This window comes from Mobula birostris, chromosome 3 (assembly GCF_030028105.1).
Source record: "Mobula birostris isolate sMobBir1 chromosome 3, sMobBir1.hap1, whole genome shotgun sequence".
NCBI lineage: Eukaryota > Metazoa > Chordata > Chondrichthyes > Myliobatiformes > Myliobatidae > Mobula > Mobula birostris.
Window position 1 is genome coordinate 72,428,928 of NC_092372.1, and position 27,971 is coordinate 72,456,898.

General features: G+C 38.7%; 1 protein-coding gene across 7 annotated transcripts in view; it reads left to right on the forward strand.

The window, feature by feature from the left end:
• The window catches only part of arap2 (ArfGAP with RhoGAP domain, ankyrin repeat and PH domain 2), a 389,695-nt gene that overhangs the window by 168,708 nt on the left and 193,016 nt on the right, over positions 1 to 27,971 (forward strand). For all 7 annotated transcript variants that reach the window (XM_072252909.1, XM_072252908.1, XM_072252910.1 and 4 more), the window contains 3 exons: positions 17,189 to 17,309; positions 23,921 to 24,108; positions 25,987 to 26,093. In XM_072252909.1, the coding sequence (XP_072109010.1) occupies positions 17,189 to 17,309; positions 23,921 to 24,108; positions 25,987 to 26,093 (416 nt within the window). The remainder of the gene's footprint in view (positions 1 to 17,188; positions 17,310 to 23,920; positions 24,109 to 25,986; positions 26,094 to 27,971) is intronic.

Here is a 27,971-nt window from a genome sequence, read left to right on the forward strand (position 1 = left end):
AACCTCTCCTCATAAGAACCCCATCCATTCCAGGCATTAGTTTTGTAAATCTTCACTGAACTGCTTTCAGTACATTGACAGTGTATGTAGTACTCCAAAAGTGATCTTACCAATGCCATATATAAACTGAAACTTTACTTTTGTATTCAATTCCTGTAGCTATAGAGGGTGATATTCTGTTACAGTTTCTAATTATTTGCTTTGTATCACCATTTGCAAATTTTACACTGAGATGCCCAGATGCTTTTGTTTCTTGGAGCTTTGAAATTTCTCTGCATTTGGATACTTCTTTACCCTTTCCCGCATTTTGCCATATATTCTTAATCTAGGTCCATCACTTAACCTGTCTTTATCTTTTGTTGCTTCCTTGTATCCCTTCATACATTTAACTATCCTCCTTGTTTATGTCATTAGCAAATTTATCAACCACCTCTTCAGTCCGTCACGCAAGACATTTGATAAATTGTAAAAGTTTGAAGGCCAGCACTACTCCTTGTAGCATATGACTCATTATATTTTGGCAGCTGAGGGGGGGTGCGGGTGCAGGGGAAAGATCTATCCTTCTCCTTCCCTCCTGCTAGCCAATGTCTATCTTCAGTATGTTTTTATTTTCCCCAATAGCTTTTTATTTTCCCATCATCTTATCAGATACTTCCTGAAGCTGCCACTGTCAATACTGCAGTGCTCTGTTTAAGATGAATATTCCCAGTTTACTGCAATATAACTGCTGCTCAAGGACCTCACGTGCTCTCATCACTCATTTTGTTCCACAGACAATCAGTGGGCAGCCTTGGGTAATTTGCTAAACACTGATTAATGTCTTTGAATGTTGATTGTATGCTTGTTGAAGGTCTGCCTGGAGTCTGGCTTGCTAACCGGTGATGTGCAGGAAAGAGCCTCTGGAGTACTGTATACAGGTATAAAGAGTCTTCTAGGATAGAGGAGGTCATTCTGCTTGGTTGTGCCAGGTTTCTTTCAGCATAACCCAACAATTATTTTCCCCTTCAAATATTTATTTAGTTTTCCTTTGTCTGTTACAGGCTGTTGCTGTTACCCTTTCAGCATTGCATTCCAAATTGTGGCAAAAATCATCTTTTCCAGTCACTGTAAATCGGTGTCCTTTGAATTCTGACCATTCTGCTTCTGGAGTCATGTCATGGTTATCTGAGCAGTAAGGTTCATGAGACAAAACGGACCCATAAACCCTTTAACCATTGCTGCTCCTGGAAAAGGAGCACCCTAATTTCGCCGTGCTTGTCTATAAGCAAAGTTTCTCACTTCTAGTGTCTCTGGCCTCAGTAAGATTTTGCCATTCTTCCTGAAGTGTGAATTACTTTTATGGGTATTCAATTTGAAGTCTTTGTTTAGGTTCGGCATTACTTTCATTTGTACTCAAAATCTGATGAGTGTTTTAGCCAGCCTTCTCAATTTGTCCTGCTGTTCTCGAGGGAGCTTGTTAGTCTGTCTGTCCCTTTATATCATACATTTAGATCGTTAAGCCTGATGTATAGATACCTCTGTGTTTTATTTTCAATCCCTGAAAGCTTGCTTATTGTTTACCTAGTTTCTGAGTTGCACATAAAGCTGCAAAATTTCCGTTTTTTCCCTTCTGTGTCAAATAACATATGCTCAGAAGATCAGTGACCCAGGTGGAGAATACTGCTACTTGTAACCAACTGTTCACCATTACTCATTTCCATTTGAACGATAGCATCATTTGGATTAATGATGCCCCCAACTCTGTAATCTGTAAATTGACTATTAAATCAACCATTTGATTCTCATGATACTTTTTGATGAACTGTGTATATCACATTATCAGTCTTATTTATCCTCCCTGTGACTTGATCGAAGAATCCAGTTAAATTACCCAATATTTTTTTCTCTTTTAAAAAAGTACACCCTGGCATTAGATTATTAATGTTTCCCACTGTCAGTGTTAGACTGACTGTCAGAGCTGCTCTCTCTTTGGAAGGTTGATGGAATAAGCTCTAGACCTCTGGAGCCATCTCCATATCCAAAGTGGATGAGAAGCTTCAGCAACTTCCATTGCCCCCTTCGGTAATCTGTAATGTATCTCTTTTACCTAAGGTGACCTTTCCACTTTTAAAGTCTAATTTTAAGCAGATGATAACTTTTAAAGTGTATTTTTGTCACTTTTAATATTGCTACAAACTTCTGATGCACTGGCAAAATATTTCCCTGAAGGTGCTGATTTAATAGTCCTCCTTTGGGACCAAATTTATTCTTTCTGACTCCATTAGAATATTTTTGTCCTTAATCACCTCATCTTTTCTTTGAATATCTCTTTCCTCGATATATGGTAGTGTGCAAAAGTTTTGTACACAATTGCACCCTAAATAAATAAGAGTGAGTGTGTGTGTGTGTGTGTGTGTGTGTGTGTGTGTGTGTGTGTGTGTGTGTGTGTGTGTGTGTGTGTATGTATTTATGAAGATTCTTTGGGTTTTATACATTTTCCTTCAACCTTTTATTTTGCATCGCTTCTGTCGTAACTACTCTTGGGTTTTCCCAGTATATTAAGAACTTAACAGTTTTCATGAACTTGTTTCTTTATCTCATTTTAACCCTAGAAGTTTTAATTATCCAGGAAGCTTCAACTTTAGATCAGCATTCCTTCCCTTCTGGGTCTCTGGTCTTGCATTTGTTCTTTGCACGCTTCAGTACTTCTTCATCACACGGAGCCTGCCTTTTCAGTCACCTTGGTACCAGGACTTCCTTGCGGGAGAGTGGGAGTGGCATCAACTTCTCGTGCCCCTGCTTTGCAAGCTCTGAACCACATTCATCATGTAAGCAAAACACAAGATTATCTTAACTCCTTAACACAGCACTTACTTAGCTTTTACCACTGCCATTTACAGCCTCCCTTCGCTTCCCTGGCCTCCAGTGTTTCTCCCCTCCATTCACACCACAAACCTTAATGCCAGAACAACATCGGATTCTGTCAGAAAATTGTTTTCCATCTGCATCTAATAATTAACAGAATTAATCCTCTACCACTTCTGCATTAGTCAATAGTCCCTGTCTTTTGTCTCAGTTCTCCTGCAAAGGTGGCTGTGTCTTGGCAGATGGAATGCTGAGCATCCATCAAAAGACTCTTCAGGTGACCTCAGTTGCTCTGAATCTTGTGCCTATGATACATTGTGCACTGAGGACTGTGTTAGCTGGCTAGATAGGATATTGTACAATTGGCATGATGTGGCATGATTTCATCCTGAATGGTAACAGCATGGGCCCCAGAATAATCTATATGGACTGTACTGCTTAGATTGCCATCAGCCATTGCCGTGACTCTCCCAGTGCCATAATGGCCAATATGAGTTCTTCCATACGAGGAGAGAGTGTGCAGTTAGGTTGGCCTGAGAACTTGACTGGCAGATCTGAACTGTTGCGGGTAAAATCGGGTCAAGTATTTTGCTTGTGTAGCTATGGGTAATAGAAGAGTTCTACCCATCGTGACCAACAAAGGATGTGTGGTAAGGGCATAAACTACAAAAATAAACTGGTGGACCTGAAATTTGCTGCATTATCCAGGAGGTTGCAGAGTCAGTGGTTCTGATTCTGATCTGTTTATATATGGCATGTACATCGAAACATACAGTGAAATGTGCCGTTTGCTTTAACAGCAAACACAGCACAAGGATATGTTGGGGAGGGGTGAGGCAGTCTGCAAGTGTCACTGTGCATTCTGGCGCCAGCATAGAGTGATCAGCAGAACAACGCAGAACACAACGAGCCAACAACAGTATAGACACAGACCCCAGTGTCCAGCCTCCAGTGGACCTGTGGCTGTTTTGAGGTTCGATGTGCTGGAAGTTTGAGTAGAGAGTAAGAGAGATGTGTTCTGATTTTTGTCAGCTTTGTTGAGATTTGTTTGGACTTCAAACATTGCAAAGCTTCTTTTAATGATCTTCCATACAGTCATTTCTGTCTCACATCTGGAAAGATGTCTGAGTTGCTGGGAAAGCAGAATATCCTTCTTGTATCCACCAGAATAAAAGCCTCCAAAACCATATCAGGAAACATGGGATCCTTCTCTCGTTTACTTCCAGCAGGTGTATTGAATCTGGACAATTTCCCTGCTATCTGGAGCGATGTTGCATGTTCCTTTAAGGGGGCACTGATGACATTCATGGTGGCAGATCATTCTGCAGTCAGCTTGTTAGCCAGATTGTCACGTGAGGTATCTGCATTTGCTCTTCCTAGACCTGCAGGGTACAACAAGTGGACATCCTGAATTTGTTGGAGTGGGCTTCAATACCTTTGGGATGGGACAACTGGGCAACTAATGGAGCTCTGGTGATCAAGATTCAATCCTGACCTCTGGTACGGCATGTGTGGAGATTGTATCTTCTTCCTGTGACCATGTAGCTTTACCTGAGTTATTCCAGTTTTCTCCAATGACAGATGGGTTGGTGGGTTGTTTGAATACTGTAAATAGCCCCTGATTGTAGGTGTGGTTATAGTTACTGGGGGGGGTGGGGGAGAGAGGATTTCAGATTCATTTATTTATTGATCCCATGTACATTGTAACATACAGTGAAATGTGCTATTTCTGTTAACAGCCAACACAATCTAAGGATGTGCTGGGGGCACACACTCTGGCACCAACATAGCATACACACAGTGATCGGCAAAACAACACAGAGCACAACACAGCAAGCAACAATACAACAGCAGCAAAACAAGCCCCTTTCCTCCATGTCATCCATCCATATACCCACTCCTACACAAACAGTCCTCCAATCCCAGAGCAGGAGTCCAGCCTCTAATGGACTCGCGGACTCACAGACAATGAGCCTCAGACTTTGCCAGTGAACTTCAGATTTGTAGTCCCAGGCTTTGGCCGTCGGGCTTTGACTTCTGGAGAAATGATTGACTTCGGCATTCACCTTTGGTATCAGCTCCAGGCCAAGTGGATGACAGGATCCAGAACTCCAGACTTCAAGCTCTGTACTTGCCGATGACATGACCCCAAATTCCAATCCCTGAACTGCAGACTCGCTGGTGACAGGACCCCAAACTCCAGACTTTGAACCCCTGCCTTGCGTACCTAGGGGGTAACCAACCCTCGTGCCTCCTGTTTGCACAGACATCTGATCTCAGGACCCACCAGCTTGGAAGAAATCACAAGCCAGTGGGCCACCGGCTCTCATCCTTGATAGTCCAAGTTGACACTGCTTGCAGTCCTGACATCCATGGATGTCCTTCATGTTATGTCCACATCGCTGGCCTTTGAGCACAGAGTGGAGGTCCAGATTTCAACCTAACCTCTTAACTCTCCCTAAACCCTAATCTGATGTCTAACTCTCCCTCATCCCTGTCTCTAACCCTAACCTAATCCCTAGACTCCCATTTTGTCCCTAAAGCCTTCCTTTACAGCTTAAAAAAAAACTAAGTCCGAGGCATGACCTTGACAGAGATTGTTGCTTTGTTCCATCTTGACCGGAAGGTGGAGTTGGTGCTAATGTAGAAAGAACAGGCAAAAAAAAGAAAACTAGTGGGAGCCTGGAATTGCTGTATGAGCCTGCATTCACTTTGTTGGCTGAAATAATCTCCCATGCCGTAGGTTTTTAAATGTAGCTGGCAGTCAAGTAAATAAAGTAATTAAAACTTCTGCTGGCACTTAGCTTGTTCCTACAGGACTGGCAATCCCATTCAGATGGATAGGTTACTGTATAGCTGTCTTCCCTGGTCTAAAACATAAGAATTGTATGTGAATGGTCTTTTCAATACGTCATTATTGTTCTGCACTGCTCAGTGATGTGCTGGGCGATGATACTTGATCTTTATGACATCTTTGGGTTCTGCCTTTAAGCCCATAAGCAAAAAGAGGTCAAAGTCTTTCAGAGGCGTGGGGTGCTAAGAAGCTGCTGGTCTCTGGGAAACCAGTGGTGTGAGTCAGTTGAACCTTTTGTGGTCAGAGTACCCTGATTCATGTTCCGCTGATGGGAGAACTGGTGCAAGTAGTACAGTCTCAGCATTATTGCAACAATTTAACTGTATCACACAATTCTGCCCTTTTTTTTTGAAGTAATCAAATTTCTAGATTAGTTTTAGATTTTATATGATCGTTTTAATCAATTTTCCTGATCTCATGCCTTGTCTGTGTTGGTCCCAGGACATGGGTGCTCTTCCAATCTCGTTTGCAATGGCATCTAGTTCATCTGCAATTAGTATGGGTAATGACATTCTGTATATCCGGGGTCTTTTTTTTTTGCAAGGATCCTTTTACCTCGAGCCTCAGGGTATCATTTTTGCCTTTTCTGTGGAAATGGAAGGAACTCGCTAGAAAAATGACAGCTGTAATTGCACTATTTTCCCAGTAGATGTCAGCAAATACCATGAAATAAAACATTGTAAGCTTCTCATGAAAATGCACGACTGCCTGATACTGCTTCAAGCCGAATTTCAGTAACCAAAGACATTTGTAAAGTGCTTTCACTTTGCTGCCTTAGCAATCTTTTGTATCTGATAAAACCTGCTCAGAGTTGTGAAACTAAAGGCAGTTTGATGGAACATTATTTGAGCGCAAATAATGGAAATAAATATATTCTGGCTTCCTTTATGGTTTTTTTAAATGTATATTGCAAGGAAATGAATGTTCTCACAAGGCATGTTTTGCTCATTTTAGGTGGTAAAATAACAAATTAAAATGATGAGGGGGCATGTTGAATTAACCACCTCAGCTATTCAAATGTACCTTCCTGGTGGAATAGGCCTACAGATAATTAGGATTGTGGAAGATGCCTTTGAGCTGATCTTTTATCTTGTTGTAGGGATGATGTTTTGTCTACAGTGACTGACTAATGGCTGGAAATGTGTGTTTTTTTTTCCCCCTCCACCTATGTATATTCAGTGGTCCAAAACTAAATGGTTAACAAAAGCTGAACCATAAAAGGCTTGCAAATCTGGGGTTGTATGTGTAACCTGACAGACAGTGGTTTATTATGATGGCACTGCAACTTGGTATTTTGTCGATGCCTTTAGAGATGTTTGAACAATGGCAAGCTTTTCACAGGTTTACAACTTGTGGTTTAAGACAGCAGTAAGGTCCGTCTGTTTTGTGATTTTATTCGCAGAACAACAAGTGGCCTGCAGCAAATTCAGTCTTGTACAGATGTATATGCAGATTCTTGCATTTAGCTCTACTACACGTTGAGAACCCCTTATCCAAAAGGCTTGGGGCCAGAAGTGTTTTTGGATTTTGGAATATATATTGATGTATATAGCTTGGGATCGCCATCTTTTCTGACTGAATTTATGTGCTTGCTGGTAAGCAGCCTTTGTCTTGAACTTGATTATCACACATCTATACTTACAGTAAAAATTATCACATGCCATTAATATAACAAAAATATAACGTGTGCTGGGTAACAAAAGCAGCACTGCAGCATCAGGAGAATACCTGAACCAGCTGTTGCACACAACAAAAAATGGCAGGCTTTCAGTCTGCACCTACGATGCTGTGTTTTGATTAGAAGGTTACAGTACATTGTATTTGTATTTTACCTTTTTTTTTAGGTTTTATGTAAGATATAAAGACATTCAGCATTGTAGACTTGTTCTGTAGCTAGATTTTCATCAGTGATGACATTGACAAACTCGTCAATGAATTTCTCTGCTGCTTTGTGATCAGCAGACACTACCTTCAAATTTTTTTTTAAATCTTCAATGCCATGCCTTTTCTTAAATTTCTGCTATCAACCTGCTGAATATACAAAATTACCTTAAATTTTCAGTTCATTGTGACTGATCTTTGCTTGTTTCATGATCATCATACTGTTAAGGGCATATATTCACTCTGACTCTGATGAATCCATTCTTTCAATACACAATCGATCTCTTCATTTTTCACTTTATACGGTGTTTTTCTGCTTATCATTAACTCCTGTTCATTACAAATGTGAGGTCACTTCTCAGAACTGTCTGAGATGTGCAGAGAACTGCAGCTTGCCTGGGAATCTTCCAAGCGCATTGCAGAATTTTCCGTTTATAACGACATGTCAGCGCTCGCAAAAATTCAGAGTTTGGAATTTTGGATAAGGGGTACTCAACCTGTATTCATAATAAAATCAGAACTGAATAAGCTGCAAGTGAAAAAAAACAAATTTGTGTTTTCTCTAATCTGTAATAAACAATTGAATCTAATAGATTGTTAACCTGTGTTTCAGTAAAGGTTTGTTTTCAATATCGGTCAGGCAGAACTCTTAGTTTCAAAGTATTTCTAGTTGAAGGAGCTTTCTTGCAACCACATTGTACTGCAAACTGTGAGCTCCTGCTCACTCTGGCATCCTGAGACCTAAAGAGCCACTTGTCACAAGCATATATGTTCTTGTGCTGTTTTCAGTCTGTTTAATGAATATTTCTGGCTGCATCACATGCCATCAATGGCATTAGGCTGTAAAAATATGTTGTGTTGAAGTGAGATTGAGTGCCATTTTGTTACTTTGAAGAATGATATTTCATTGGCTCAGTGATGTTCGATGTCTTAATGTAAGTACACATTCCCTTCACTGTAGAAGGGAAAAAGACACAAGAGAAATGCACAATTTGATCTTATTAAGAAAGAATATTGAAGTTAGAAGAGCTAAAGGTAATTGTTTTCTCTCCGCCAACTGTATCTACAGAGAAATACTTAAAACATTTTTGAAGGTAAAAATAATTCCTACTTCAATTTTAACTAGCTAATTAAACAAGATACTCTAACTTTATGCTGATAGGGCATGGGATGATGGTGAGTTAATACTGTATTAGTTGGTAAATGAAATATTGATTATGGAAAAAAACATTTGGAAATAGAGACTTCTATTTAAATTAGAGAGCTTCTATCATATCTCAATTTTGGCATTGAGAAACAGTTTGAAATGTTAACTTGTATTTTTACAGTTTGGGTCAAAAAACTTGACTTTTCCAACAGTTCTTACATTTTGTTTGCAAGACACCTCCAAGGGTTCGGTTTACCATTTGCATACACTGTTCAATAGCAATTATGGTAAAGATGTTTTCTTTGGTATGTAGTAAAAGAATGCCAATCTTTTACATGTTTTGGATAGAATAGAAGTTGACTTGACCATCTGGAGTTTCTATTAGGTATGCTCCCAATTCCATCCAGCATAATGTATGGAACCTTTGCAAAAGATTGGGTGGATATTGATTACATCTCAAATCAATTGAACTTGTATTTTCCTGAATCTGTTGTCACTGTGCTCTTGATTATAAAATTGGTCTTGTCTGCTGGCATTGTTGAAAGCTTCTGCTGATTGCTCTGGTTTAGGAATATTCCTCAAACTTCAAAAGGCTTTTGAATATAATTTCTGGTTTGTAACTGAAAAATGCAAGTCTAGGACAACAACTTGTCTTAAGAATTTGACCAATGTTTTAAATCAGAATCAGGTTTATTATCACCGGCATGTACTGTGAAATTTGTTAACTTAGCAGCAGCAGTTCAATGCAATACATAATATAGAAAGAAAAAAATAAATAAGTATATCAATTAAGTATATATATGTATCTTGAATAGATTAAAAATAGTGTGAATACAGAATAATATATTTTTTAAGAACTGAGTTAGTGTTCATGGGTTCAATATCCACTGAGAAATCATATGGCAGAGGGGAAGAAGCTGTTCCTGAGTTGCTGAATTATGTGCCTTCAGGTTTTTGTACCACCTTCCTGACAGTAACAATGAAAAGAGGGCAGGTCCTAGGTGGTGGGGATCCTTAATACTGGACGTCACATTTCTGAGCAACCACTCCTTGAAGATGTCTTGGGTACTATGGAGGGTAATACCCAAGACAGAGCTGACAAATTTTGCAAATTTATTTAGCTTCTTTTGGTCCTATGTATTGGCAACCCTCCCCCCCCCCCCGCCCCCCCCAATTCCAGACAGTAATGTAGCCTGTCATACACCTATAAAAGTTAAAAGTTTTTGAGTGTTTTAGTTGACAAATCAAATCTCTTCAAATCCCAATGAGCTGTAGCTGCTGTCATGTCTTCTTTATAGCTGCGTTCACATTTGGGGACCAAGTTAGATCCTCAGAGATCTTGACACTCAGAAACTCGAAATTTCTCATTCTCTTCATTTCCGATCCCTCTGTGAGGATTGGTTTGTGTTCCTTTGTCTTATCCTTCCTGAAGTCCACAATCAACTCTTTCATCTTACTGACCAACACCCTACAAAAGCATGTTAAAACTATGCAATGAAATGTTGTAAATTTGCTAGATACTGGCTAATTGGGACACATTGGGATCAGTACAGTTTGGCCCAATTAAGTGGCTGCCCCAATTTGATGAAGTTTCACAGAAATGGTTAAAAAGGTATGAAAGTATAAGCTACCATTTAACTGAGTAGCAAATTACGTATTTAAATGAAGTATAGAACAAAGCAGAACATTGTCAATGGTACTATGGTATGATAAAACTCTGTATTAGTTCCTAATATTTTTTTGTGGAGGGATTCAACCAATGTATGCTGCTGTGTTGTTTTGATTGATTCTAAATGCACAACATCAGTGCAGACACCTACTGCAGATAATGGATTGCCTTCATATAATGCTTCAGATGATTGCATCCTCCAAATCGTCATTTTTGTTGTAACATTCAAGATAATTGTTGATACCTTCTAAGTCTTCATAGTTCCTAACTTGAAGTAGTGTAATCAATTCATTTTCACTCCCGGCATCTCTAAGACTGAAACAGCAGTGAACAAAACAGTTCTGAGTGCTTATTTCTCGTCAGCTATCCGTGACAAAAATCACTGCTTTTTGATAACAAACACACTTAACTGACGTTATTTAAAAACTTCACTCTAAGCACGGTGCACTATCTAACAACCACACAAGTGAGTGCAGCTGACACTAGTTAGAAACTGTCCAGCAACAGTCTCCTGTCCCAATTAAGCAGCATGGTGTCCCAAATAAATGAAGAGAATCTCAGCTATTTTCCCAATTAGTTTTTGTTCTTTAAGATTTGTCCCAGTAAGCAGCTGCCCTGATTAACCAATGCCCAATTAACCAAAATCTATACTTGGCAAGTCTGTCAGCATTTGTCAGTCAATTAATTTACCAGAAATGTTACATTTGTTATTCATAATATAGAAGCTTTCTAACTTGCTAAGTATTTCCAGCATTTTCTGTTTCATTATTTACTTGCTTAAGGTCATCGTCCCAATTTTCACCATTGTTGTTACGTATTAGTTACAAGCATCTGAACATTGATTTATGTTTGTGGAAACAAATATGCTATGTGTTAACAACTGATGGGAGAATGGAAGATGGATGATCCTTATAATATTCAGTTAACACTTAACACGTCTTGCTGCCACGGTTAAGCCACATGTTTAATACTCTTCATGTGATGCTCCATCTTCTCTCATTGTAATATCATATAATATCCCTTGATTTCCTTAATATCCAGGCGTTTTATCATTTTCCTTTTTAAATTAGCGCCATGATGAGCAACCACACCTATCTGAGATAGACCATTACAAATGCTCCCCACTCTCCATGAGAAGTTTTCTCTGTGTGCCTGGCCAAAATTGCTTACTCACTCTCATTTTGTGACCTTAACCAAGAGAATTATCCTCCTTCCCTTCAGGTCCTTAAATTTTTTGTATTTTTGTTGAGATTTTCTCTAAGTCTTGTAATATCTGGAGAATATCGCTTTGATCTACTCAATCCTTCTTATGGCAAATGAGCCATCTGTAAAACTAGTCAACTGAACTTTAACTGCAGTAACTCTGATTACTATATCCCATCCTTTTTTTAGGTAAGGAGGCAAACAATATACTTGCAGTAGGTTCTTCCTGCACTTTTATTCACCTCCTGTAACAAAGTCTTAAGTATTAATATAATTCTTCATAATTATTTGTTGTGCCTGCATCTTTGCTTTCAATAACTGACATATGAGCTGACCCAATCTCTTATTATTACAAAACATTGCTCTGTTTGGTGCACTAAAGTAGATGACCTGATTTTTTCCCACATAGTGTAATCCATGTATTTCCATATTTACTTGCAATCTAGAAGTAAGTAATGATTCTATGCTTGCACAATGAGCAATCCCATTCATCCATTAATTTTCCCTATGATCTGTTCTTCCCACATAGCCATCAATTCTATCTTCCAGTTGTGCTCAGGGTAATTCCCAGTGACCAATTATTCTACCATTCCATGTGAAACCAGCTTGCCCTGAAGAAACTCAGGAGATCATAGTGAAACATTGCAAACCCCAGTTGGTTTGTCTATATCCCCTTTCAGTCCCTTGACACCTTCTCTATTCACAATCTCAGCAAATTTAACATCATCACCAAACTTAGAAATATGACATTTTGTCAACTTGGACAAAGCATTATTTTCTTTTCCTTCATGTGCTTTGCGCGTTACATGCTTGGGCGATCATGACTTTCTACATCGAACGATCCCATGCAGCGTCAATGATATCTCGCACACTTAGATCTGTTAGTTCTTTCACAGTGTCCATATATTTTCTTCTTTGCCTTCCTCTTCCACGTTTCCCAAGCATACGGCCTTGTAATGTAAGGCATTCTATTTCTCCCTTTCTGATGACATGGCCCAGGAATTTAAGTTTCCTCTCATTTAATGTTCTCATTAAAGATCTTTTTGTATGGGCACGTTGGAGTACTGTCTCATTAGTTACCCTGTCTCTATATGATATTTTTAGCATTCTTCTAAGAAACCACATTTCTGTTGCTTCTAAGTTTCTTCGGAGTTCTGGTGTTATAGTCCATGTTTCAGAAGCATACAGCAAGATTGACCAGATATAACATTGTAGTAGCCTAAGCCTTATTGTCATAGAAATGTGCCTGTTGGTAAAAATGGGTTCCATTTTTTGGAAGTTGGTTTTGGCAATGGCAATTCTTCTTTTTATTTCTACTTTACTTCTAGCATCTTGTGATATAAAGCAACCAAGGTAATTAAAGCAGGTCTTTTGTTCAATCTCTTGGTTACCGATGTACAATTGGCAGTTGGGAGTATCCTGCTGTTTTGATATTACCATACATTTGGTTTTTTTACAGTTGACGGTTAGACCAAAATCTGCACTTGTTTGTACTACTTTGTAGGTCTTCTGCAGCACTTGCTATTAGGGTGATATCATCTACATATCTTATATTGTTGATGTTAACACCTCCAATTTTAATCCCATCTAGGTCTTCTATTTCTCTGCGAATCATTTCACTATAGATACTAAACAATTCCGGTGAGGCAACACATCCCTGTCTAACTCCTCTTTGAATTTTAGTCGAACTGCTTATATTATCAATTTTTACTGTTATCGTTTGTTTTCGATATAAATTTTGAAGCGGTTGTTGGTCCCTTCTGTCAATGTTTAGTTTAGCGAGAATCTGAAATAATTTTTCATGTTGCACTTCGTTGAATGCTTTAGTGAAATCAATAAAACATAAAGGACATCATTTTGATATTTAATTGCCTTTTCTGAAAGCATTCGTAGTTTGAAAATTGCATTCCTAGTTCCTCTATCCTCAATAAACCCATATTGTAGTTTAGAAGTTTCTGGCTTTAACTTGTTTTTAATTCAACTCAGAACAATTCTCAACAAAACCTTTATTATGTGACTCATAAGACTGATTGTTCTATAATTTCGCAGTCAATAGTTCCAAGAATTTTTGGCAGAATTATAAATACTTATGGGATATTGTGTGATGTCCGATTGGCTGCTTTTTGTTAAATTAAGGGGTGACCCTTTTAATATTAGCATAATCCAAGCCTATGCGCCAACAAATGATGCAGATGAAGAGGATATCAACAAGTTTTATGAAGATCTCGACAGTGCTTATGAGCAATGTAAATCTCAGGATATAAAACTAGTCATGGAGATTTTAACACCAACGTTGGACAGGAAAGGGTTGATAACATCATAGGACCCTTTGGATTAGGGGAGAAAAATGAAAATGGAGAAAGGTTTACTGATTGGTGTGTCAGAAACAACCAATACTTGGTGTAAAAACATACACGTAGATTGTGTACTTGGATTAGCCCTGGAGATAGAACAAGGAATCAAATAGATTTCATTACCATCAATTAATGCTTTAGAAATAATATCACAAATTCTAAAGCCTACCCAGGAGTAGACTGTGGTTCTGATCACCATCCAGTAATAGCTACCATTAAATCAAAATTAAAGAAACTGAAATGTGGAAAAAAGAGAAAGAAGTATATGTTGGGAGAACTTAAAAAAGATAGCATAGTTAAGCAACAATTCAAGACAGCTGTAGAAGAACACCTCAACGAAAATGAAACAACACCTATTTGGGACAGATTTAAATATGCTATACAGCAATCAGCAGAGGAGATAATCCCAGTACAAGAAATCCAACACACCAACAAGAGGTGGGTAACCCAAGAAATTCTAGATCTGATGGAGCAAAGAAGGTTAGTGAAGAATAATGAAGTGCAATACAGAGAGCTAGACAGACAGACCAGACAATTGTGCAATATTGCAAAGGAAGAAGGGCTGAATAAAAAATGCAATGAAGTAGAAGGCCATATTAACAACAGCAAAGAAATGCACAAGAAAATTAATGAAATCACTGGAATTAAGATAGCAGAAGGATCCATACTAACAGATCCAGATAAAGTATGTGAGAGGTGGATTCAGTATATACAGCAGCTGTTTGAAGATAATTGAAGATAATAGAGGGGAACCCCCAGATATTAAACACCCTAATTCTGGCCCACCTATTACCAAAGAAGAAATAACTAAAGCAATGAAAAGCATGAAACATGGTAAAGCCACTGGACCTGATGAAATTTCAGTGGAAATGATACAAACTCTAGAAGATCTGGGCATAGATATTCTGTTTGAACTGTTTAATGGCATATATGAGTCTGGTGTATTGCCTGACGATCTCTTGAAATCAGTATTTATAACTCTGCCAAAAATTCCTGGAACTATTGACTGTGAAAATTATAGAACAATCAGTCTTATGAGTCACATAATACAGATTTTGTTGAGAATTGTTCTGAGTCGAATTAAAAAGCATTATATAGATCACAAATAACCGGGGCTCAAGCACCAATCCTGGTGGTACCCTGTTAAAGACAGTCTGCTGATTTGAGAACAACCCATTTCTTCTCATTATTTTCTTTTCATCCGATAACTGATTCTCGGTCCGTGTCCTACATTGTCCCCAGTTCTATGGGCTCTGCTCAGTGTTGTCTGAAAATCTTTCGAAAATCCAGTATGCCATGCCCACTGGATCCTCCTTAGTGATTGTTCCAGTCACATTCTCAAAGAGCTCCAACATGTTAGTCGAGAGTTTTCTGTCATAAATCTATGTTAACTCCATTTCATCCTGCAAGGTGTTCTGTCGCAGTGTCCTCTTTTATGGCTTCCAGTATTTTCGATGCTGCCAGCACTAGGGTCAGATTGGTAAATTGGTTTATTATTTTCACATGTACTGAGTCACAGTAGAAGACATTGTTTGCATGCTGTCCACACAGATCACTTCATGTTATCGGTGTATTGAGGTAGTTCGTGTTACAGTTACACAGAAAGTGCAATGTAAGCAATAGGTACAAGGCCAGAACAAGTTGGATAGTGAGGTGAAGAGACAGTCCTGTCATACTAGGGGCTGTTGAAGATTCTTACAACAGCCCATTATTTCCATTTTGTTGGGTTATTGAAAGCCTTCTCCCAGGAGCTAATCGCAACTGGGTAACCTGGAAGTGCCTTAACAGACTTAGGACTGGTGTAGGTCGTTCAAAGGTCTCACTAAGCAAATAGGGATATACAACCAGCCCGACAACTTGTGAATGTGGAACTGAGCCACAAGCTATTCAACATCTTCTGCAATGCCCATCGCTAGAGGAACTCTGTGCTGTTGCAGATCTTGCCAAGTTCAACAACAAGTCGCAAAAATGCGTCCCGTTCTGGCTGGGCCATGTATAGACTGTCCGTGGACACGATAAGCAGAAGACTATCACCTACCCTTGCATTTTCTATATTAACATATCGTTCTGTCTTCTTCTGTTTTTTTTTCTTCTGTGTTACTCAATCATCACGCTCTTGTGAGCTTTCTTCCTTACTCACTGGCACCCAGTTTGAGCAGTAACAAGATAGAGATTGGGCTTTACAGAGAAAACAATATTGGTGTTGACAGATTCATGAGGAGAGCAAGTTATTCCATCAAACTGAGAAAGAAGCAAATCTCTTTACAGTATGAAAGAAGGCTACTTCTTTTTCCATCATTTATCGATGTTGTTTCCCTTTTTGTAATTGGAGTAATAGAGTTTTGTTTAAAGCTGTTTACTATCTTTTATCATTGAATTGTTAAAATGACGGTGGTTGTCCAAAAAGCAAAGCTCGTCCTTCAGCGATAAATATTTGGTGGTTCTCCTGTAACTTTAACTGTTGTGAGACTTGCAGTGATGGTAAGGTTTAAAGAACTCTGAAGAGATTGAAAACTGGAAATATTCCAACTATGCTGTAAAATCAGTCCAATGCTAATTATATGTTGGATATCAAATATTGTACTTAAAGTATTGTGGCAGCATTTCTATCATAAATCGTTGTTCCAAATGTAATATAAAGGAAAGTGTTTAAGATTATCAACATGACAAACTGAAGTGTTTTATAAAGTGATTTACAATATTCATCTCAAAGGAGAAACTCTTCTTATATTATGATTGATGATTGCAGAAAGTGAAGAGTGAAATTTTTTTCCCCTCAAATTAGTGACAAGTTATCTAACCTTTTTGTGATAGCAATATAATTATAGGTCAGCAAGTAGGAAGAAGCAGGCGTAGTTTCATAAATTGCAATTCGATACAACAAGCCATCTAATCAGTGGTACTTTACAGAGTGGATTTTAAATAAGATTTGAAAATAATAGTCTTAATTAAGCTATCAAAGGATAAAATGAGCTTTGAGCTTAAATCAAATATTAAATAATTAAAATGAAGGAGAATAATTCACAGTTTGCCCACCTTAAATTTTACTTTATTAACCTAGGTTGATTGTTTGTTTGATTTCTGTTGGACTGAAATTGTAGAGGTTGAATTCAAACATTTATTATAGAAGCCTGTCAGTGACTTCCGACATGAAACGCCAATGTTCGCTGTGACCTCAGATATGATGGATTGACACTTTTCTGGTTTTTTCCCCTCTTTATTTTCCACTATCAAAGGAAATGTATTCGAAGGGACTAATTCCACTCTTTTCGATGAAAACGGTGCATCGGTTGGGAGACAACAAATTTGAAGTCATTTCCTTCAACAGGACTTTCACTTTCAGGGTTGAAAAAGAAGGTAAGAAACAGCATACCCAAAAATGTGGTGTAGTTAGTTTGGCTTGCTGTTGGGAATCCGTAGAAATTAAATGTATGCTCATGTATATATAATGCACCTTTCCACTGATCTATAAAACTCAGAACTACTGCCCTTTACCTCACTACCATTAATTAACTGTCCAGTGAACAGCAGTTCGACTTTGAGTCAGTAACACTTCACTGATGAGTTCAGTTCATCTCCTGTGATATTCTTTCACATGGTCTTGATGAAGCTGTCAGTTCTGGAGTGTCTTGGTGTGGATCTCTGCCTTCCAAATATGTTGAGCAATGTGATTCCTTGTGAGGAGCTAGCTAATTTATCATGCAGTGATCCTCCTTCATAAGGTACCCCAGAGTGTACCAGAATTTGAATTGCAGAAAATCAACTTGCATGTTCCTCATGTTATTTAGATAACTTTTTGCAGCTTCAAGCAATACAATGAAACTGAGTATGACAGTGGAGAGAACTTTTAAGTACTTGCATTTGTTATGATATATATATCCATGTATCTGCATCTTAACATCATGCCAAGCTAAACTATTCCATACTACAAAGGTTATCTCATTTGTTAAGTTATTGCATTTGCCATATTACATTGTCACATTTTAGCACAGAACTCATTCCTTCAGTAGTACATTCTGAGTTCTTGACCTTAATTGAACAGTATGCTGCCTAACAACACTTAATTGAGTGGTAGGTTAACACTGTATGTGGCATTTATTCTCTGGATTTGTCCACATCTATTCATTTTTAAACAAACAAATGCAAATTTGAACTGAAGTGTTGATTTATTTCAGCTGTTTGAAGCTTTCTAGTAGATAACCAACTGCTAAAATTAATGTGTTTTTTATTTACATAAAAATATCACTGTCAGTGATACTTCAATGTATTGTACTATGGTCTGAGACAATGTATTGGGAAATAAAATTCCTGTATTGGCTGTGCGTAATTGTGGGGCACAGATCAAATAACTACTCCTCCTTAATGTGCGTGCCATTAAAATCAATGAGCAATTATTGTGGAAAGCAATTCAATTTCTGCTTGTGGGTGAAGCAAGATTGTTAGTAAATGTGCATGCAGAAAGCAAAAGTTTAATTGAATTTAGAAAGGAGTGCCACACTTGAGAATGTATGCCTTATACAGTATGCTGTCTTAATCCAGCTGCGTATCAGTTTTCGTATTCTTGGTTCTGCGGATTCAAAGATTCAAGTTTATCACTCTAAGTCAGTAAGACCAAAGAATTGATTGTGGACTTCAGAAAGGGTAAGACAAGGAATCCCTCATTGAGGGATCAGAAGTGGAAAGAGTGAGCAATTTCAAGCTCCTTTGTGTCAACATCTCTGAGGACCAAGATATTGATGCAGCTACAAAGAAGGTGCAACAGTGGCTATATTTCATCAGGAGTTTGAGAAGATTTGGTATGTCACCAAAGGTACTCTCAAATTTCTACGGATGTACTGTGGAGAGCATTCTAACTGGCTGCATCACCATCTGGTGGGGGGAAGGGGTGGAGGGGTCAACTGTACAGGATTGAAGTAAGCTGCAGAGATTTGTAAACTTAGCACCACCACGAGCATTAGCCTCTGTAGTATACAGGACATCTTCAAGGAGCGATGCCTCAAAATGGCATCATCCATCGTTAATGACCCCACCACCCAGGACATGCCCTCTTCTCATTGCTACCATCAGGGAGGTACAGAAGCCAGAAGATGCACACTCAACGTTTCAGGACTAGCTTCTTCCCCTCTGCGCTCAGATTTCTGAATGGACATTGAACCCAAGAACAGCATCTCACTACTTTTTTAAAATTTACATTTGTACTACTTATTTAATTTAACTATTTTTTATAAAGATGTGTGTCTGTGTGTGTGTATGTATATATATATATATATATATATATATATATATATAATTAACACACACACACACACACACACACACACACACACACACACACACACTCACTCACATATTAATTCAGTTTTTTTCTCTATTATTATGTATTGCATTGTACTGCTGCCTCAAAGACGACAAACTTCATGACATTTGCTGGTAACATTAAACCTGATTCTGATTTACATGTATATTGAAAAATACTGTTAAATGGAATCCGTTTGTTTGAGTTAATAACCAACACACTCGAGGATGTGCTTGGAGGCTGCCTGCAATGCTCGGCAGAACAATCCAGAATACATCAAGCAACAGAACAACAGCAGCAAAACAAGCCCCATCTCTTCCTCCCTTGCTCCCACCCACCCACACATAGACACAGTTGTCCAACCCCACAGCAGACAATGTTCAGCCTCCAGAAGACTCGGAGTCAGCATGTCTTTTAGTCTGCTGTGATGGTGTGGAATGCCAGTGCAGATATTAAAAAAGCACAGATTTCAAATTCCCTCATGTAATATTCCTCAAGTACGATGATAGCACGGGATTTTGTTCAAGTTTTGTTGATAGAAATAGTGTCTGTATATTCACTGCTTTGGCCTTTCAGAATACAAATGGTGTACTAACTCAGACGAAGCACAATTCTGTCTGAATCTAGAAATTTGCGTTGTGCGGTCCAGTGCAGGATTTGAGCTCGTGATCTAAGCTGGTCTTTCACTGTAGCACAAAAGGAATGGGGTAAAGCTGCTTTTTACCTCCCAGGCAGCATTGCTGACCTTGTCCTTCCCAATGAGCTATGCACATTTTGAACAGGAAGGGATTGGAGTGTCAGCACCCATCCTGACAACCTCGAGGGATTGGAGTGTCAGCACCCATCCTGACAACCTCAAGGGATTGGAGTGTCTGATGAGATCAGCTCCTAATCTCAAAGTCTACCTTTTTGTAATCATACTTCTTACTGGCTACCTGTACTGCACTCTCTCTGTAGCTACTGGAGTTTATTCTGTATTCTGAACTGCATGAATGTACTGTTGAAATGAATTGATCTGTATGGACAGTATGCAGGACTGGCTTTTCACTGTTCCTCAGTACATGTGACAATAATAAACCAATCTAGCAACGTGAATATGTGTGGCTCCTAAATGGTCTTGTTAACTACTTTTGAACCTTTCAAGGTTTCCAAGAAAAAAGTATGAAATAAAGCATCGAGTCATCCACAAAATATTTTCTGCACTCGGGAGAGATTGGAAAGACCTCCATCTCACAAAACAGAAGAGAAGGCTCTGATGCACATATAATCTGTGTCTGTTAACAACGATGCAGCAAACTATGAAGTTTGTACTACCTGCTGATTGACGACACGCATCAGTTCAAAGCATGTTTATTATCAAAGTATATATAAATTACACAGCCTGAAGATTCTCTGCTTACAGACAGCCACAAAGCAAGAAACCCAAAAGAACCCAATTGAAAAAGAAAGACCATCACCCAATGCACAGAGAGAGGGAAAAAACACAAATTGTGCAAACATTAACAGCAAGCAACAGCGTTCAGAAGAAAGTGAGTCCATAGACATGAAGCCAGGAGCAGGCCCATAGCCTCAGCCTCAGTTCGTCACACAGCAGGGCAAATCACCACAAAGCTGGAGTGGCTGGAGCGGTCTCATAGCCTTAACGCCACAGAGCGGTACAGCGGGTAGAAACGGCCTGACCCTCGCCTCTGGTCCAGACACCCTGTCTTTTCAGTCCATTTGGGCCAGCATTGAAATTTTCCAAACACCAGCTGGTCCCCCGGACTAGGACCTGGGCCCTGCCGCGGCAATACATTCTCTGCCTGGGACCTGCCAGCACGTTCCAGCCTGTATCAGACTGCTCAAAATTGGCCTGGCACTTAGATTGATCCGACTGCGCTCTCAGTTTAGATGGACAGTGTCCGAAACAAGCCCGCTCCCACTTTTCTCCAACTCCGTCTTGAACGGGCCTCGATCTTGCTCCGACCACTTCTACTCGTACATGCCGTGCTTCGGCATTGCATCATACCCTTGCACCTCAACCCTCAAGTCAGCCTCACCTTCACTCACCTTTTCATTGTTTGTGGTGATAGTTTACCGTAATTTTCTACAGTCAGAGTGTTATTAATAAAATACTTAGTTGTATTTCTTGCTTTATGAAACACCAGTAAGCTGTCACCCACATTAAAAAGCACCATCTTAATCAGAGGTCAGAATCGTAAGTAATTGATGGTGGATAAAGGCTTGAAGGGAGATGCACTTAGGCTGGATCAAGTATAGGTTGCCACTCCGTGACCCTGACTCTTTGCTCTCTGATTCCTAATACTGCCACCTCTGCCTCCTCTGCATCCGGTTAGCTCAGACCATTGTTTACGATGTTGAGACACCACAGTCTGCTTCTGACCATCTGCAGTCTCCTCCACAAAATCTACAGCCTTCCATTAGCCAACAGGTTGCCACTGCTTAGGGAAAGTAGCCTTTCTTAATAATGTCTAGTACAAAGGGGGCTTCCGGCCTATCAAGCCTATGCTGTCTCCCAGCAGACTAACAGCTGCCGGTCCCATTCTCCGCTCCCTTACTTTTCCCCTCCCACAAATCCACAATGTCCCTTTCATGTTTTGCTACTTAACAGCACTAAATGATAGTCAGCAGTGGCTGTTGAACCTACCAACCCAGCGATGTATGAAGTAACTGGAGCACCACGGGGAAACCCTCTTGGCCGCAAAGACATTACTCAAGGTGAGGTTTGAACTTCGTTCCCTGAGACTGCGAGGCAGCAGCCCTCGCTTATATGTGGCTTCATTTGGACTGCTGCCTCTCACAGAAAGCACAACATTGATTCATAAATTCCATACATTTTGAGAGGATTTCAATTATAGTATTGTTTTGAAGTGTTCCTATTGTAGATTACTCCTTTGAATGTGAGGAAATATTCTGTCAGTGAAGGAAGAAATGTAAGCAAACAGTTGGTGGTGGAACGAGTTCAAGACGTGGTTACTAGCATCCATTTAGTTACTGGGTCATAAAGCACCAAAATAGGCTCTTATAGCCCACTGACTTCATGTTGATGATCAGAAACACACTTCCATTAATGATACAGTACATATAAACCATTCTATTTCCTCACATTTCCATCACCTGCCCCCAGATTCTACCACTTAACCCATACAACAGTGTCTAATCAACATACCAACCTTCTTGAGGGAGGTAAGTTGAGTATTCGGGGGTTGGGGAGAGAGCTGCGTAAAGGTATGTGGAATCTGAATTGGGTTTAATATCACCACATGCATTGTGAAATTTGTTAACTTCTGTACCTCCTTCCTGAGGGTAATATTGAGAAGAGTGCAGGTCTTGGATGATGGGAGTCTTTAATAATGGACACCGCTGGTTGAAGATGTCTTGGATACTGCTGGAGGCTAGTACCCATTTTGGAACTGACTAATTTTACAACTCTCTACAGGTTACTTTGATCCTGTGCAGTAGCTCCAACAATACCAGACTTCACGTCGTCATGTGCAAACTTCATGCAGATTGCACCAGAGGTTAGGATTGAGCCCTGTTGCTAGCACTGTGAGGCAGCAGCCCTACTGGCAGCACCACCGTCAGATGGTTTCTTCAAATGCCTGAAGAAATTTACCGCAAACCAGCTTGCAAATATTGCATAATTCAACTCAAGGGGCTAATGATGGGATGGGAGAGAGGTTAGAGACTCAGCTTTTGAGAGTGTGCAAGAGGGAGATGTTAGCTTGAACCGTGAGCTCTAAGACATCAGTGCTGGAATCAACTCAATGTTTTGTATCAGTTCAGCTCATTACCTGCTTTTTTTTTTGCATACCTCCAATGGATGTTCACTGCACTTACTCATATACAGACCGAACCAACTCTACTGATATGTCAGAGTCAGCTGTATTATCACTGAGTTATGTCCTGAGTTGTTCTGTGCCAGAAGTACAGAGCAGGGCATAAAAATCACCAGGTTTCAATGAACAAACAGTACAACAAAGAAATAGTGAGCTCCCGATGAAGGGTCTTGGCCCAAAACATCGACTATTTATTTATCTCCATAGATGCTGCCTGACCTGCTGAGTCCTTCCAGCATTTTGTCGGAGAGGTAGTATTTGTGGAAGTCTGACGGTGTGGACCCTTCATGGATGCCAGTACCTATGGTGTGTTCTGTAGCAGTCTCGATTATTCCATTTACTTTGTCCAAATCCTGGCATTCATTTTGTAATAATACACCATTTTAGAGAAAATATGGAGAAAGAATGGAGGTGAATTGTATCTCTTCAGAAAAAATTATTATATACACTCATTTAAGAAAATAAATTTTACTTAAAAAAAAATAAAAGAGCAGCGGTGACCAAGTTACAAAGGTGAGACATGAGGTTGACTCCACAGTCAAGTAAAACTGGTCATCTGTGCTAAAATGCTAACCTATCGTTATTTCAGAGTGCAGCTGGTTCTATATATTATAAATCAAAGTATCATTTAAGGTTCCTCAAATCACCATCTTCTCTATCATTCAGTGTTTTTATCTTTAGTAAGTTTGCAAAGAAATGTTTGCATTTTCAGCAGAACATTTGGTTAAGTTATGTTGCAGCCTCCTCCCATTTCTTCTAAATCTTGTTTAATATACTTCTGAAAGGACAATAAGTATCTTGAATGTTTGAATTTATGTGACTTTCTTTAACAGGTGATAGAGATGACTGGATCAACACAATTTTAAATGCGTTAAAATCTGACTCCAGTGTCCTTTCACACTTGAATAGTCACTCCACTATTACTGCTGACAAGTATGGTTCTCTAGAACTAAGAGGCTACAAAGCCAAAATTTTTGTTGTATTGAGAGAGAGCAAAGTTTGGCTTTATAAAAGTGAACAGGTAAGATGAAACAGTTTAATTTTCCCTATTATAATTTACAATACTGTATCAATTGGCAGTCGATTCCTTGCACCTGATTCATTCAATTCAGAAATAAAGTTATATTTCGATTTATGAGTGTGTTCTCTAGATCAGTGTTTTTCCTGTACCTGAGTATTTAGGTTTGAGCACCCTCGGGACCACTTTGTTGTGCTCAGTGTTCGTATTCCAATGGTTGATGGGTCATCAAGGAAAATCTCATTAACATGGCTCTGGGATTTGTTGAGGAGAAAATCAAAAATGATCAACAATCATTTGTACATTTTGTAGAGAATTTAGCACTAATAGCCAATTAACATGGTACTCTCTGCAGTTTGCTGTTCTGTCCTTTCAGGATGTAAAGGTCTGTATTTTTGGATCCTAAAGTTATTTAATCCCTTCTCCATTCCCTCATTTTCATTATTTGCTGACTTATTCACACCTCACAGATTTTGGTGAAATGAAGAATAAGCCAGAATTAATAGTTTTTAATCAGGTATAATCCATGTGTGGTCTATAACCAAAAATTTTGTTTCTAAAATATATTTTTGTGTTTAATTATTTGACATGATTAATCACTTGATCATTCAATCTGATTTTTTTCCAATCATCTTTCCCAATGTATCTTTTGATCCACTTAGTAAGTTTTGGGTAACTTAAATAACTAATAGTGGATCACATTCTGACATCCTATTTTTTTTTTGCGTTTTTGCCTTAAGTAACAGCTTATAGATATGCACACACAAGGATTATCTAGTTTTCTTAGATCAAGGCAATGAAATATCTATAATTACAATTTCCAGATGAGTGCTAATAACAGAATTGCATTTAATTTAATTTAATTTGCTTTTTTTCCCCCTTTGGATTACTACCACAAATGGTAAAATACATGGCTTTGCAAGTAACATTGATAAACTGGAACCTTACAAGGAAACAAAGATGACCTAAATACTGTTAGGCTCTGCATTGTATTGCTATGGTTATCGTTCTGCTGAAACTTTGTTGTCATGTCATATTTATTTTATTACTTCTGGTTTGTAGAAATGTATTTGGCTTACAAAAAATAACCAAATACATATTTTACCATTCTTTACTCACCCGAAAGTTTTTTAAACTCATTTCATGCTGATTCAAGCTTCAGTTGAACCATTTCACTCTCAACTTCCAAAATTGAAGTGCCATAGTAACTTTTATAACAAACCTTTATATTTTGGTAACATTGATCTTCATCCCTCCTTATATTAACAATAATACCTCCTTCCATTTCGTTTATCCCTTTTTAGAGGTCATATATTCTGATACCTAAATTTATCAGAATGGGCCAATGTTAGGTTTGTTTTGTCTCTTTCCATGTGTGAAGCTAAATGACACCTCAATATGCAGAAATACTTTTTTTTAATCTGTAATTTGCTCATTATTATTTTCTTTAAAAATGAATTTGGAACAAATGCCTTATTGCACCCCTCCAAATTTTGTCAGTGTGGTGTTGTCTCAGAGTCCTGATGTTATCTAACCTGGGCATTACTTTCTACGGTGTCAAAGGTGAAAAGTAATTTGGGTTAATTGTGCTAAATGTTGTCTTGCAGTTGTCCTAACTCCCCTTGGTGAGTTGCATTAAGAAATGGGGATTTGATAATTTTCCTCAGCATTGTATCATGTTTTAGAAGCATTGTTGTCATGTTCTTCAAGTCTGGAAGAAGTCCCAACTACGTAGATTGAACAGAACTGTTTGATCTTATGGAATCAATGGTGAAATTTATTGTGAACTTTTTAATCTTTTTTTGAAATAAATGGTAGATGAGACATGGATAACCATTTCGTTTTGCTTAAAAATACCAAATGTTTGTTTTTATTTTAAAGGATTTTAAAGGTGGAGTTGGTATTACAGTGGTACACACAAATGTGGCAACAGTAAAAGATGTTGATCGTAAATGTTTTGAACTATCTACTCCATTCCGAAACTTCAGGTAAAATGGTTTGATATTACACTGAAGTTATTTTGAATTTTATCACGTTTTGTATGCTGTCCACTGGAAATGCTTCATAATCAATGACATTGTATCTACTGTGCAATCACTGTCGTAACCCAGAAGTAATAATGTGCATGGCTGAAGGTCCTGAAAGCAGCAATGTGCAGTGATCAGTTGATGATCTTGAGTTTTGTTAACTAAGGGAAATATAATGGTCAGGTCAATGGAGGACTGTATTTGCTCCACTATGGTGCCATGGCATAATTTGTATCTGAAAACCGACACCTTGATTGTGAAACGTCAGTACGTTAAAGTGTTCAATTACTCAGAGATGAGCTTGAATCCGTTGGGCAAAACTCTCATAGGATTTTCCACCAAGTTGTTTGTTGGCCTTGAACTACATGTACTATGGATGCCCAAAATGAAAACCCAAATTTTGTGCAAAATATATCTATCCTTGCAGCATTTTCCTCATTTTCTCCAAAACATTCAACTACACAATTCATTTCTATTAAATTTTATTGGAATTTAGGCCTCATGTTTTTCTATTATGGATATCGGTTTGTTGACATTAGAAAAGATTGTTAAATACCAAATTTAACACAGCTGGGAGCATACTAATTTGTTTAATTGAATTTCTGTTACACTGACTATTAATACCATGGTAGACATGGACATCAGTAAACTCGAATAGCAAATTCTCCTAGAGGGTCTGCTACAAAAATGGATAAAGGTTCTTGAAGCAATAATATCTAAGGTCTAAAGTAAATACAAAAGAAAATATTTTGCTGTGGGCTCGAAGACCCAAGGTCTTTGCGATCTTCGGACACAGAGCTCGAAAAAAGCGACGAATCGGACTTTTAAGATTGTAAACCAGTGGGTTGTTGTTATGTTTCCCACTCACTGTGAAAATGAGGGACATCTCTCTCTCCCTTGCCAGGGAGAGAGAGAACCTGTGGGTTGTCGAATTTGGATGAAGTGCGAAGCTTATGGGTTAACTGCAAGGTCTGTGTCTTTGCTATTGCTTAGCACACGGTTGAGCTCGGTAATGATACTGATGCTTGTTTTTTTTTTTGCTGGTGGAGGAGGGGGGATCATTGCTCACTGCCGCTTACACGCGAGGGAGGGGGAGCTGCGGGGAGTGACTTCTGGAGTTCTCATGTTTAACTGCCGCTCGTTCTTTGGGCACTTCTGTTTTCGTGGATGTTTTGCGAAGAAAAAGCATTTCAGAGCGTATATTGTATACATTTCTCTGACATTAAACTTGACTTTGAACCTTTGAAAACTGTAAGATTATATTTGGAAGCGTAGCGGTTATGAATAGGGGTTTGGTGGCAGTTGTGGTTATCAGATACTTTACTCACCACTACTATTGAGGTGATGCATCCTTTGGGCTTTGACCTGTTAAAGCCAGTTGTAACACAATTGTGATTGTACAGCTCTGTGAAGTTAATAGAAATTGCCCATAATTTCCAGTGCTGTAAACTAGAACTGCATAACGTGAATAACCTACTTTTTTTCCCCCTTAGGCACAGCAGCAAAGTGTCATTTTGAAAGCTACATAAAACTTAAATGTTCTTGCAGCGTTAGTTGTTATTTTTTTAAGAAAGTTTCAGCTCCGTTGACATGTATTGAAAAGAAAGCAAATGATTGCTTAAGAAAATTGACTTTTATATTGCTTAAGCAAGAAATTATTTTTAAGAGATGACTAGCTTGTGAGGATGTGTGAACCCAGCACCCAGAATCTTATTCTCTACTAAACAGTAATGTTGTGACAGCACATTTCTTTCATGTCATTTGTAAGGTATAAAACACTCAGTATATTTCTTGGCTTTAAAAAAATGAGGATCAGTAGTATGCATTAATTACCATATT